The sequence below is a fragment of the Canis aureus genome, chromosome 6, assembly GCF_053574225.1.
Source record: "Canis aureus isolate CA01 chromosome 6, VMU_Caureus_v.1.0, whole genome shotgun sequence".
Taxonomy (NCBI): Eukaryota; Metazoa; Chordata; class Mammalia; order Carnivora; family Canidae; genus Canis; species Canis aureus.
Genome location: NC_135616.1, coordinates 22,710,199 through 22,722,961, shown reverse-complemented (window position 1 = coordinate 22,722,961; position 12,763 = coordinate 22,710,199). Strand labels below are relative to the sequence as shown.

Below are 12,763 nucleotides of genomic sequence, written 5' to 3'. Positions count from 1 at the left end.
AAAGAGGCACTCTAGTTAAGGTGGAAATAAGGATTCCCAAAACAACCAAAAGCAAAACAAAACAAACAAAAAACAAGAATGACTGGAGTTCCCCAAAAACACAATTTGAAAACCACTATTACAGAGGATGGATTGGAAGGCTTGTAGAGCTGGAAGACCAATGAAGGTGGTCCACATGAGAGATGAGGAATTAAATACAGTAATTAACCTGAAGACTGATGGATGTGAGCATGAGGCAGAGACAGTGTCTAGGATGACTCCCTGGTTTCTTTCTTGAGTAAGTGGGAGGATCATGAAACCATTAACTACAAGGAAGAGAAAAGCAAAGTGGTTTTGTTATGGAAAGATAATGGCTTTGGTTTGAGACATTTTAAACTTTAAGTATCTGTGGGAATTCCAAGGAGGTATGTCCTGTCTCAAAATTGGAAAGGACATAGTTGATGCTCCCCACCTCCACCTCCCACCTTTTATTGCTTAATATCCAGGTTATCCATCCCTAAATATTGGGTGTTCATTTAGCGCAGGGGCCACTTTTTAAATTAGCTTTCTATCTAAGTAACTAGTGGTGTAAATATTTTTTTTTTTATCTGTACAAATATTCAAAACTTCTTGTCTTTCTTCTGCTCATCAAGGAACCGCTTAAGCATTTCCCCCTTAACACCTCTTTCTTGCCTCCCTTCCAGTACCCTTTCACCCTCTACACTCTAGGATTTGTTGTGAAAATCAAGCCAACCAGCAACATGCTAGTGAGGATTACTATTGAGTGAAGTAAGATGAATGTGAGAAAGAAGGTTGTGAATTATGTCTCAAGAAATGTGTTATTAAAAAAGAAAGAAAAAAAGAAGAGCTCAAAGAATGAGGAGGTAGTTTATTTTAATTTATGGTGATAGTTGTTGAGAAGTAGAAAAAAGGAAAAAGTTATATTCAAATTTTCAGAGAGCAGCTACAAACTGAACATAGAACATTGAGAAGGAAGAGAAAAATTTTAAAGATGGTTGCAGCATAATAAGAATACCTATTGAGAAGGCTAGAGAAGTTCTTGAGCAGGTTTGTGTCTGACCATGTTCCCATTTGGCTGAGGCTGGACCTGATGTGGGTGGCTAGGAGTGCTGGTACAGTCATTGGCCAGACAAATGTTGGGGGGATGATGGCATTTGTTTTTGGTTTTGCTCTTCAGTTTTATTGAGGTATAACTGGCAAATAAAATTTATATATACAATGTGATTTACTATACATATACTTTAATTACCAGAATCAGGTTAATTAACAAATCCATCAATTTTTAGAGGTAACTTGTTTGGTTTTGTATGTATGGTAAGAATACTTTAAGGTCTACCTGCTTAGCAAATTGCAAATACACAATACAGTGTTATTAACTATCATCACTAGGCTGTACATTAGATCTCCAAGCCTTATTCATTTCATAACTGAAGGCTTGTACCCTTTGACTGGCATCTCCATCTCTCCCCTACCTCTTAGCCCCTGATAATCACATTTTAATCATCATCAGGATAGTTATCTATATCTATAGCTCTATCTACCTATCTATCTATTCATCTAACTATCTCTATATCTACCCAATATTTACTAGTTGGCTTCCCCAAAACTGATTAGATGAAAAACTCAACCATAGTTAAATACATTAATTCCTGCTGTTACTGTCTCTGGAGCAAGCTCCACAGAGTTGTTTATATGGAATACAGCTTTGTTGCAAACCAATGCTTGTAGTTAAGAATCCCAGGACTTGTTATTTTTTATTTGACCCTCATGTTTCTGACCACTATGTTCATTAATGTTTTTCATATGCTTTCTGCAACTGGAAATTACATAAATCTCTCATGCCTACATTATCAGTTGTGTTGAAGGATAATAGCCTCTATATAGGATGACTTCTCAGATGCCTGAGTGTAAATTTAAGGTTTGCTTATAGCCGATATTTTACATATGTTTATCTCAAAGTAACATCATAATTTTTTAATAATTAGTCAATGGATTACAGGTTATTTGATAGCATATTATATTTGTTCAACCAATATTTACCAAGGGCCCACATTGTGACAGGCACAGCTGTAGCAACTGAAAGTGGAGAGCACTATAAAACCTCATGAAAATGCCATTCTAATAGACAGAGATAGACCAAGAAAGCAAAATAAGTAAAATATGAGAGACAGATGGTAGGATGGAGTGGTTTGTGGGAGACCAAAGCTCCCAAGACCAGCCAGATAAATTAAAAAGGTATCTGTTTTGAGATATCAGAAAGTTGCAGAATCAACAAGAGCAACAGAAGCTGATTACCGGGGAATGAGGAGTTTATCTTCCATAAGAAAACTTAACTTTTTCCCCAGGGAGCATTTGAAACTACTGGACACTGGCTAGCTGCTAAGAACCCAGGCTTTGTCAAAGCAGAAGGCCACTGCATGGGAAGAGAGAAACAGGAAGCTTTTAGCAACTGGGTAGGGCTAGAGTGACAGAGACACTCAAGGGATTGCACATACCTCTGATTTTCCCTTGGGGACATTTGCTGAGTTCTAAACCTACATGAGGCAGGAAGCTAACAAAAGCAAAATGCTCTGATAAACCAAAAGTCGTTTCCACCATCTAACAGTGCAGGAGACAAAACCTGCCAGGGGAGGCTCTTAGTTAAAATACATAGAAAGTAATCAGAGGTTTGAATTCCAGTAATGTGAACTGGGAAGGCCTCAAGGAGAAGGGAGCATGAGAGTCAGAAGCTGAAGGCGGTGAGAGAGGGAATAATGTGGCCATCTGAGGGAGGAGTGTTGTGTGTGGAATGTGTAAGGTCCTGTGGACCACTGGCCAAACTCTGGATTTGATCTAAACAAGATGAGAAGCCTCTGAGGAATTTTTTTTTTTTTTAATCTTTTACCTTTGCAATCATTTTGGAGGAGTTTGGGTAGAGAAATGTCATGATCTGACCTATTTATCCCCAGTGACAGTCTGGCTGCTGGATTGAAAACAGACTGAAGTGAGGCATCCTGGAAGCAGAAAGACCAATTAGGTGATTTTTTTTTCAATAACCTGGGTGGGAGACAACAGTAATCTGGATGTGGATGGACATGGTGGGAAAGGGGGGATTCTGAGTATGTTTTAAAGGTAGAGTTCATAGGATTTATGGAAGGAATGGATTTCGAGTAGAAGAGAAAAAGAGGAAGTCTGTAAGAAGTTTTGATGGAAACAAGTGGAAGGATGCAGTTGCCATTTATTGAAAGAGAAGGGACTGAGGGGTGGGCATCATCAATGGGGGAGAAGAGGGACTCAGAATTGGAAAGATTAACTTTGCAGTGCCTCTGGACATTTACGCAAAAATGTCACATGGACAGCTGGAGCTGGGAGTTTCAGGGAAAGGTGGGGTAGAGAGATTTGTTTGCCAATCAGCATGGAGATGGTGTTCCCAGTCAGCAACCTTGGTGAGATCAACAGGGAGTGAGCAGGGATGGAACCAGAAGGTCAGATCACTGAGTCCTGGGGCACTTGATCATTAGAGATCATGGAGGGGAGGAAGAATCAATCAGTGAGGCACAGAAGGGAAAAGAGAAACAAGTGAAGAATGTGTTTCAAGGACAGTGTGCAAACTCTCCGTAATTAAGACAATAATGTGAAGCTGAAAAGGTCTCTTAGAGCAACATGAAGTTTCTGCAACTCTTTGTCAAAACACTTTTAGTGAAACAATAGGTGAGAAAATCTGATTAGAAAGTGCAAGAGAGAAGGAGGAAAGAAATTGAAGACAGTGAACATAAAACATCTTTTCCTAGAGTTCTTTTCTGTAAAAGAAGAGCTGAGAAATGGGGCATGTTAGCTGGATGGAGAGATAGGACTTTGAAAGGTAGGGATTTCTGGTATTTTGGTTGTTGTTGCTGCTGTTTTTGTTTTGTTTTATTTTGTTTAGTTTAGTTTATATAGTGATGGATTAAGTTGGTGATGTTGGAGACAAGGAGCAGAACTACGCGAACAAAGCCCTTGAGTAGGTGGGAGGTGATGGGAATGAATGCACAGAGGGAGAAGGTGACCTTAGCTGTGAACAGAGGTAGTTCATCCATAGCACAGAAGAAAAGGCCACGTGGATGGTACAGATGCAGGCAGGTGGTGGGTGTGGGGCAGCTCGCAGAAGTTCTTGACAGTTCCTTTTTTCTCTGTGACATGGAAAACTAAGTCCGAATAAAAAGTGAGAATCGAGGGGGTATATAGGAGGTTGGAGTAGAGAAAAGGAGGTTTTGAAAAAAAATTGCCAAGGAAAATGGGGGAGTGGGTGGACAAGGCAGGTAGGGTAAGGCTGTGGGCAATATTAACTGCAGCTTAAGACACTGATCACGACCGTAACGTGAAACTCTTGAATTGTGTGTGAGTTCATCTTCAGCCACATTCGGTGGTGAGTATGCAGTCGCTGGAAAGCTGGGGAGTTCAATTTAATTGGGAAGTAACTTTGATAAGGGACAATCAGCTTCTGACTTTGTCAGTTCAACAGGTATAAAGGAATATTTTATGATTTTAACATGGATTCCCTAATTTTTAAAAATATACTTTGCAGGCTTTGAGATTCTCCTATTGTAAAATGCTTGGCCATATCTGCCCATTGTTTTTCTATTGAGGTTTCTGTCATGTTCCCATCGATGTGTGGGAGTTCCTTGCATGTTCTAGACATCACTCCCTTGTTGGTTTTAATCATAATTAATATCTTTCCCATTCTGTCATCGGTGTCTTAACTTTATTCATGGTGTCCTTTGTTGACTAGAAAGCCTGACTTTAATGTAATTGAATATATCTTATTTTATTACTATTCTTATATGATACATGTTTTTGGAGTATCATTTCAAAAATCTTTCTCTACCTTTGCATCACATATTCTCCTATATCCATTTTCCATGGATTTTGTGTCTTTGTCACCACAGGAAAGTTTAACCCACCTGGAGGCCACTTTGTATGTGGTATTTAGTAGGGAATCAATTACGTTTTTCTCCAATAACAATTCAGTTTTCCTAATGTCACCACTAAATAATCTTTCCTCTTCTCAATAGTATGTGCTGTCCCCATTTTATCAGATATTAAGTTCCCAGTTATGCATTGGTCTCTTTCTAAGTTAAAATTCATTAGCTTATTTGTTCTTGTGCAAAACAAAACAAAACAAAACAACAAAAAACTAGAAATTCTTGATAAGTCCATCTCACATGTTAACAAATATGCTAATACATGTTCATAATATATGAGATCAGATTAGGAACTCTCACCTTGCTAAATTTGATCCAAGACATCACTTTTATAGGCCAATAAATATTAAAATAGAGAAAGAAGAAACAAAGAACTACTGATCAAAAAAGTGCTCAGGCATTACTCATTTATTCATTCATTTACTCACTCATTCAAAAAACATTAGGTGTCTATGGGTCAGGATTCATGATGGATAGAGCTGGAGACAGAAGGTTGAGTGAGAAAAAGCAAGTCACTGAAATCATGAAACCGTGGAGTCTTTGATGAGAAACAAACATTAGTCAAATAATGATTCAAACAAACTTAATGTTGTAATTGTGACAAGTACTCTAAATGAGAGTTGCTGTTTAGTGAGGAAGGCTTGACTTCATACAGAGAATTTGACCTTGTAGAAGAGAGGTAAAATAAAAGGTAATATTTGTAGGATGGACAGGAGGTAACCAGCCTAGAGAGATGGAAGAAAGTTCCAGGTAGAGGAAAGAGCAGGTACAAAGCACCTGTGATAGAAAGGGCCTGAGTGCAAAGGTCTGAAAAATGCAGATATGTTTGTGTGTCGATATTTAGGATTCAGAGCAGAAGGAGCTAGCCAACGAGAATGTAGAAGCACAGCCAGCAAGGGAAGAGGAAACAGGACACACTGTCAAAGAAGCCAAGAGCAAGTATGCTCCAGGCTAGACTATCTCACAAAGCAGTGCATTTCTTGTCTCTAGGTCCTTTGAGGAAGAGGGCAACAGTTCATAATCCATGAACAGATTTAATACATGATGTTTATATTGGTGATTTTTTCATCTTTGTAGAGTGCTGTATATATATCTTTTTGCACTTAACTTGAGAGTAACCTTCTCTTTTCTTTTTACAAAAGAGTCAGCAGGATGTTTATCTCAGATGGTACTTTTTATCCTACTGGGTTATTTTATTTTTCCCTACGTGTTTCCCTTGAGCATGGCCCCTGTCTTGCTCACCAGAGCATTCCCAATGCCAAGAACTATGCCTGAGACATAGTAGGTTGTCAATAAATACTTGTCAAATGAGTTAGTAGGGCAAACAAATGAAAGTTTTGCGGTTTTACTGCAAAATTACTTTTGTAATTTTGTTCATAGCACTTCTGGGGGCCAAATACAAGTGGCATCTAGTAAAGGTGGAGCAGGTGTCATGAACCATCTCTGGTCATGTTCAACACAACTGCCTCAAAATTCACTGCCTTGTTTTTATGGAGGGTCTATTAAGTCAAAAGTACTGTAATAAGAATTGATTTATAATTTATTTCACACTCTAATTAGTTCAAAAATATACTTTGAAATGCCATGGAAATTGAGTTTGATTAGTACACCATGCTTTATTCAGGCCAGTTTTGAAAAGAGAACTTCAAATAAATATGGGCAGCATTGACAAAATGAAAATTTGATTTACTGGACAAAAAACAACATTTTAAAAACATTTCTCCCATTACATAAAAGGATTCTTTTTAGGAAAAAAAATGGTCTAAATTTTCAGAAAGTACACAGCAGCACATTGTGGCATCTCATCTTGGTATTGCATACTTGATCCATTTGGAGCAAAGTCTGGGGGTCATGTTGAGGGGATGGCGGTTGAAGAGTTTGAGTCAGTGAGTGACTTGACCCTGGGGGTTAGCCCTAGACCTGGATCTGAGGTGGGTCCTGGAAGAACAGGAACCGGGGAGCTGCGGTAGAGATGAGGTTGGGTGGGGGTACGAGGGGGTTGTAAAGGTAAAGTAGCCCAGGAGGGATACCAAACTAACACTTAGGGAATGCTTAGCACATGCCAGATTTTATTCTAGAGGTCTTTCTTTCTTCCTTTAAAAAAAGTGTTTTATTTATTTATTTGAGGCAGAGAGAGAGAGAGGGAGCATGAGCAGAGGGGAAGGACAGAGGGAGAAGCAGAGTCCCCACATCAGGATCCCTGCTCAGACTCAATCCGAGGACCCCAGGATCATGACCTGAGCTGAAGGCCAACTGAGCCACCCCAGCACGCTCTGCATGCCTTTCAAGTCCTTTAATTTTGCAACAACTCTGGGAGGTAAATGCTCTAACTGTACTCATTTTACTGAGGTTATCAGTTGTTTCCCTCTGTACCCACACCTCTAAAGTAACAAGAGATGTCCTTTATTCTTTTTTCTTTTCTCAGGAAGTCTGTGATTACTTTACTTTTTGGGTTCCATTCTGGGCCCTACACCACCCCCAGATAGATTTGCCCTGAGGGTCACCTATGCATGTGGACCCTCCTCCCCAGCTTCCAGTAGCGGGAAGACTGGCAGAAATCGTACAACTCAGGAAGAGCTATCTCTATGTTACTCACTTCAGTGAGTAACTGAGATGTTTTTGTCACCATTAATGTGCATACTTGCTGGTTTCTGAAATTAGAAAACTATGAAGCTGGGTGCCATAGATGTGCCCCCAGGGATCTGGGGTTGCTGTTTGTTCTTCTCTCGAAGGACTACTCTGATTCTGACTTTCCATGTAGAATGTATCAGCATCCATTTCCAGCTAAGCTTTTCAAGAAAGCAGCCACAGGAAGTCTAAGTAGTTTAATTTTACAAGGGGATGCTATAGATAGCAGCCGGTATTACTTTAATGATCTCATCTCTCTGCGACTCCCTTTAGGTTATTTCTGACTTTTGGTCTGGTGCACGCTTTGCTGCTGCACTTTGGGAATCCAGTTCAAGATAACAGAGTTATCTTCTCAGCCAAAAGACATTCTTTTTCTTTAAAAACATAAAAGATTATGTATTTATTTATTTATTTGAGAAAGAGAGAGACTGTGAGCATAAGCAGCAAGCAGCAGGGAAGAGTAGAGAAAGAAGCTGGGAGCTCAAAGATATGGGGCTGGATCCCAGGACCCTGAGATCATGACTTGAGCAGAAAGCAGAGGCTTAACCAACTGAGCCAGTCGGGAACCCTCCAAAAGACCAAAAGACATTCTTAAAAAAAATTCCTCTACACCCATTTCATTGTCTCTTCAAATTTATACCTGTTATTTCAAAATTGTATTATAGAGGAATCCATTTCAGTGACCATATGATCTAATCGAAATCCTTAAATAAATTGGGCCACTCGTTTATAGTAAGTCCGTTGTATTTAATTGGTTTGTTTAAAAAAAGGTCACAATACACTCCCACCCCCCCCCCCCATCACCATTTTAATACCTTCGATTAGGCACTTGGTGTGAAAGATGAAAATAAGTATCTAAGATGAATTCTTTTCAGATTGCTCTTCCACCCTTTTCTGGAATGAGGAAAAACACAAGCTACCCTCAAGGCATTAGGGGTTGAAAGGTAGGGAAGAGTTTGGAAATGTTCTATTGTCAAGTACTATGATGATAGACTGAGTAGATTTCTAGAACCTGAAACTAGCTTGCTTCTCTATCCTTTGGAAAGCTTCATGCTAGAGATCATGATGTCACTAATAGGATGAGGTGTGTTTATGAAATCATTGCCGGTCAAACACGAGGGTTAAAAAACATGGAAACAGAAGCGTGTCAAGTATAGACTCATGCCGATGACCCAGGCCTATTTTATTAGCAAAAGTTCAGTGACATATTTTGTGGCTATGGAAATAACAGAATAGCTCACTATGTGTCATTCATTAATAGAAAAGAGCATGGGACTAATACATAGAATGTAAGCCATGTAGTGCTTGACATTACTTTTGAGTTTAGCTACCTGTCAGTATTATAATAGTTTTGGCTCTGTGAATAATGGTATAGGATGGTACCTGTTTTTAGGAATGGAAATGGTGTGAGTGACATGGTAGGCATTTCAAACAGGTTTCTCCAAACATCCCAGGGGAGAGGAACCAAATGAAATGGAACGGACAGGTTTCTCCTTGTGGTCAGGCTTCCTGGTTTAAGCCAGTAGTTGAAAAGAGGTGCAGGAAGGTGAGTCACAACGCCCTGTCATTGTTTTCTGGAGGGCACAAGCGTATTGCTTTCATATTTTAATCGTCTAGGTTAAGGACTGCAGAAATTTAAGTAAACTGCAAACCAAACATAAATTGTGTCCCATTCTATTTCTTTTCTCACTGCAAATTCTGGTTTTGGTGGTAGGAAAGGAAGAGTGAAATATCCAGTTAGATGTCCAGCAGTTCAGTTTAGGGGACAGATACAAGGTCAGTGGGTGGCTTTGCCTTGGCACAAGGGAAGGTCTTGGAGTAGAGCCATAGCACACATTTAGTCAACATCTAGGATCTGGAGAGATGCGTTTTCTTGATTTTGTTACTTTTTTTTTTTTTTTTTTTGTAGCCTGGAATCCCTTAAGTAATTAATTAACGTCTTTAATTTATGGTAATTTTCTTGCATCTCTGCTCTATCGGCCGTGCAATTTCTAAAACCAAAAACAAGAGCCCCAAAGAAAGGCGTGCCACAGAAGAAAACCCTCTCTCCTGGACCGCACTGTGGGCGTCTGCAGGACGTGGCTCCAGCTGGGAGGCCTCCGGCTGCGGCGCATCGGAGATCGCGGCCCCCGAGCTCGCAGCCGCGGGGCCGAGAGGGCAGCGCGCGGCGCGGGGCGGCGCGGGGCGGCGCGGGGCGGGGCGGGGCCGGGAGCGCCCGGGGAGTGAGTCCTGCTGCAGTCAGGGCTCCGGCTGGGCAGGGCCGGCGGCTGATCTCCCAGGCGGACACCGGGGCGGGGGGGGCGGTGATGGGGCATATAGGTGGCGACCGGGGCTGAGAACACCTAGCGCAGGTGACTGGCTGGAGGCGACAGGGAGTTCCCGCCTGTTGCGCTCTTCCAGATGAACACTTGAGAGAACAGCAAGGAGGGGCCGATCGGTGTCCTTCGGCCGCGCCTGGAGCCCCACCCTCGGCCAGAGGAAAAGGCCCTTGGCTGCGCGGCGGGCGCTCGGAGAACCCGGGGGGAAAGCGCCCGTCCCCGCGCGCCGCCGGCGGGGCTCGCACTCCTCCGCGCTCGGGCCGCGGCCTTTGGCCTCCGCCTCCGCCTCCGCCTCCCTCCGCAGGGCCCCGCGGGGTCCCATGGCGCCAGCCCGCGCCACCCGCCCCGCCAGCGGAGCCCTCCGCCCGCAACTGCTGCTGACCCTCGCGGTGAGTGGCCGCGGCCGCCTGGGGCGCGCGGGGGGGCGGGGGGCGGCCGGGGTTACTGGGCCGCCGGCTGGCTGCACCCGGGGCGCGGTGGAGACGGGCAGGTGGCCAGCTCGAGGCGGGCGGCCTGCGCCGCGATCGCGGAGGCGGGGAGGAGGGTGTCGGCCGCAGAGGTAGTGGGCGCGGGCGGCGGGAGGCGCAGACGCAGCCGCAGACGCCCTTCCCAGACCGTGGCCTCTGGGTGGGAGCGGGCCGCGCGGCTCGGGGGGCGCCTGCCGTCGGCGGGGGAGGCGCGGAGGACCCGGCGGAAAGCGCTCGCCTGGGGTCCGAGGGAGGGCGGGGCGCCCTTCCATCCAGGGGCGGCTCGCAGTGGGAGTGCGCGCGTGTGTGCGGTGTGCGCGCGTGTGTGCGGTGTGCGGTGTGCGGTGTGCGGTGTGCGGTGTGCGGTGTGCGGTGTGCGGTGTGCGCGCGCAGGAGTGGTCTCGACCCTCTGCGCCGGGAAACGGTGGAGGGGCGGGCCCTAGGTGACCCTTTCTATGGTCCCGTTGTTCGTCGCCCACTGCGATTGCCTTCACCTGGACCTTTTTTTTTTTTTTTTTTTAAGATTTTATTTATTCATGAGAGACACAGAGAGAGAGGCAGAGACACAGGCAGAGGGAGAAGCAGGCTCCATGCAGGGAGCCCGAGGTGGGACTCGATCCTGGGACCCCAGGATCAGGCTCTGGGCTGAAGGCGGCGCTAAACCCTTGAGCCACCCCGGCTGCCCCACCTTCATCTTTTAGGGAAATGTTCGTCCGGATTTCTTGTGCACAGAGGCATCGAGATTCTCTTCCTAGGCCCTCTGGCTCTAACTTCTTTCCCATGTTAAAGAACACTGTAGCAGTGACTCCACGCACCCAATCTTCGGAGCGAGAAGGGGTGGTTTTATTTGGGGAGGGACAGTCCCCCTCCCTGGCAGAAGAGACTGGGATCTCAGGGCAGGGCCAGGGCAGGGGGAGTGAGAGGGAGGCAGAAGGTAGGGGAATTCAAAGCCGATGGACAGCCCCTGAGAGAGTTTGGGATCAGAGGTTTCCCAGACTGGATTTCCTGAGTCCCCTAGGAAGAGAAAAATTAAATAGACCAGGTGCCAAAGAGTGCTCAACCCGGTAGTGACCTTTCCTGTTGAGCCTCAAGCGTTCGAGCTCAAGTTCCCGGAAGGAGGGGCACCCGGGTGACTCAGGTCCTGATCCCTGGATCCTGGAGTCAAGTCCCACATCAGGTTCCATGCAGGGAGCTTGCTTCTCCCTCTGCCTATGTCTCTGTGTCTCTCATGAATAAATAAATAAAATCTTAATAAAAAAAAAAGTTCCCTGAAGGACAAGGGGACACACCTGAAGAACAGACAGCAGGAAGATTCCTTCTGGGAGTGCTGGAACAGGGGGGAGGAAATACTCAAATTATTTCACTTCTCAACTGCTCTTAGCTGACGGTGAATTCTTTAAATTTTTTAAGTCCCGAAATTGTCGTTGTTTTACTATCATTAATGTCTTTCTCTAGGAATCCTATGGACTCAAACCCTTTATTAAGTTTCCAGGGCACATTGGTATCATAGAAAGCACCAGGTGCATAGCAATTAATATTTTACCGTTCAGAAAACTAAGAATGGAATAAATAACGGTCGCAAAATATGTAGTCAATGACAAAGAAACAACTTTGGTTAGATCCCTAATAAAGTTGCCACTTCTTTTTAAACCACTGGCCATCATTCTTTGAAGGAAAAGGAGTAATTAAGCTTGGACAATAATACGTATGGGCGATAAATAGCATTGCTTCACATATGCTTACGCACAAAACTTTCTCTGTGTGATCTCAGATCCTTTTGAGAAGAAAAACAATAAAGTATATAAACGAAAGGGGATTCTTTCCTCATTCCTTGGCTTATTCCTAATTTATTCCTAATCCTCATTCCTTGGCTTTTCTTAGCTTCAAAGCTGGTTTAGCCAGAAGTGGGATAGATAGAAAAAAAGCGCTGGCTCTGGGTACACCCCTTATCCTGCTACATTCTAGCTGGAAGGTGTGGTGTGAGTTCTTCAGGTTGTTCTGGTGTTCGTGTGCATATCTGGGCAAAGTCCTGCCAGCCTCAGACGGTTCTTGTGGTTGGGAGCCTCAAGTATGATAGATGTGTAAAGAGCATTTGAGTAGAAGATATTATTAAATAAGAGTGAATAATTCCTATTCACTGGAGAAACACCCTTTACATTTCCTTCTCTCCAAGTACCCAATTAGTCCTTCACTATTCCACGAATGGGCTTCTCCTGCTTCCTGATATTGTTTTTACCTCACACATGTCTTAACCATTTGAACTCTGGTTTCTACCTAAACACCGAATTAGGCTGCTTGCTTTCTAAGGTCATAGGGATCTCCCTTGCTAAATATAAACCATTCCTTATAGGTTTCCACTGTGTAGATTGTGCCTTTATTGAAACTCACTCCCTTTTTTCTTTTGACCTTC

At 43.8% G+C, this 12,763-nt stretch overlaps 1 protein-coding gene across 4 annotated transcripts in view; it reads left to right on the top strand.

The window, feature by feature from the left end:
• Positions 1-9,831: 9,831 nt before the first annotated feature.
• The window catches only part of DSC2 (desmocollin 2), a 33,243-nt gene continuing 30,311 nt past the window's right edge, over positions 9,832-12,763 (top strand). For 2 of the 4 annotated variants that reach the window (XM_077900342.1, XM_077900341.1), the window contains exon 1: positions 9,832-10,275. In XM_077900342.1, the coding sequence (XP_077756468.1) occupies positions 10,207-10,275 (69 nt within the window). In that variant the 5' untranslated portion in view covers positions 9,832-10,206. The remainder of the gene's footprint in view (positions 10,276-12,763) is intronic. The other 2 variants (XM_077900344.1, XM_077900343.1) reach the window with 2 other exon arrangements.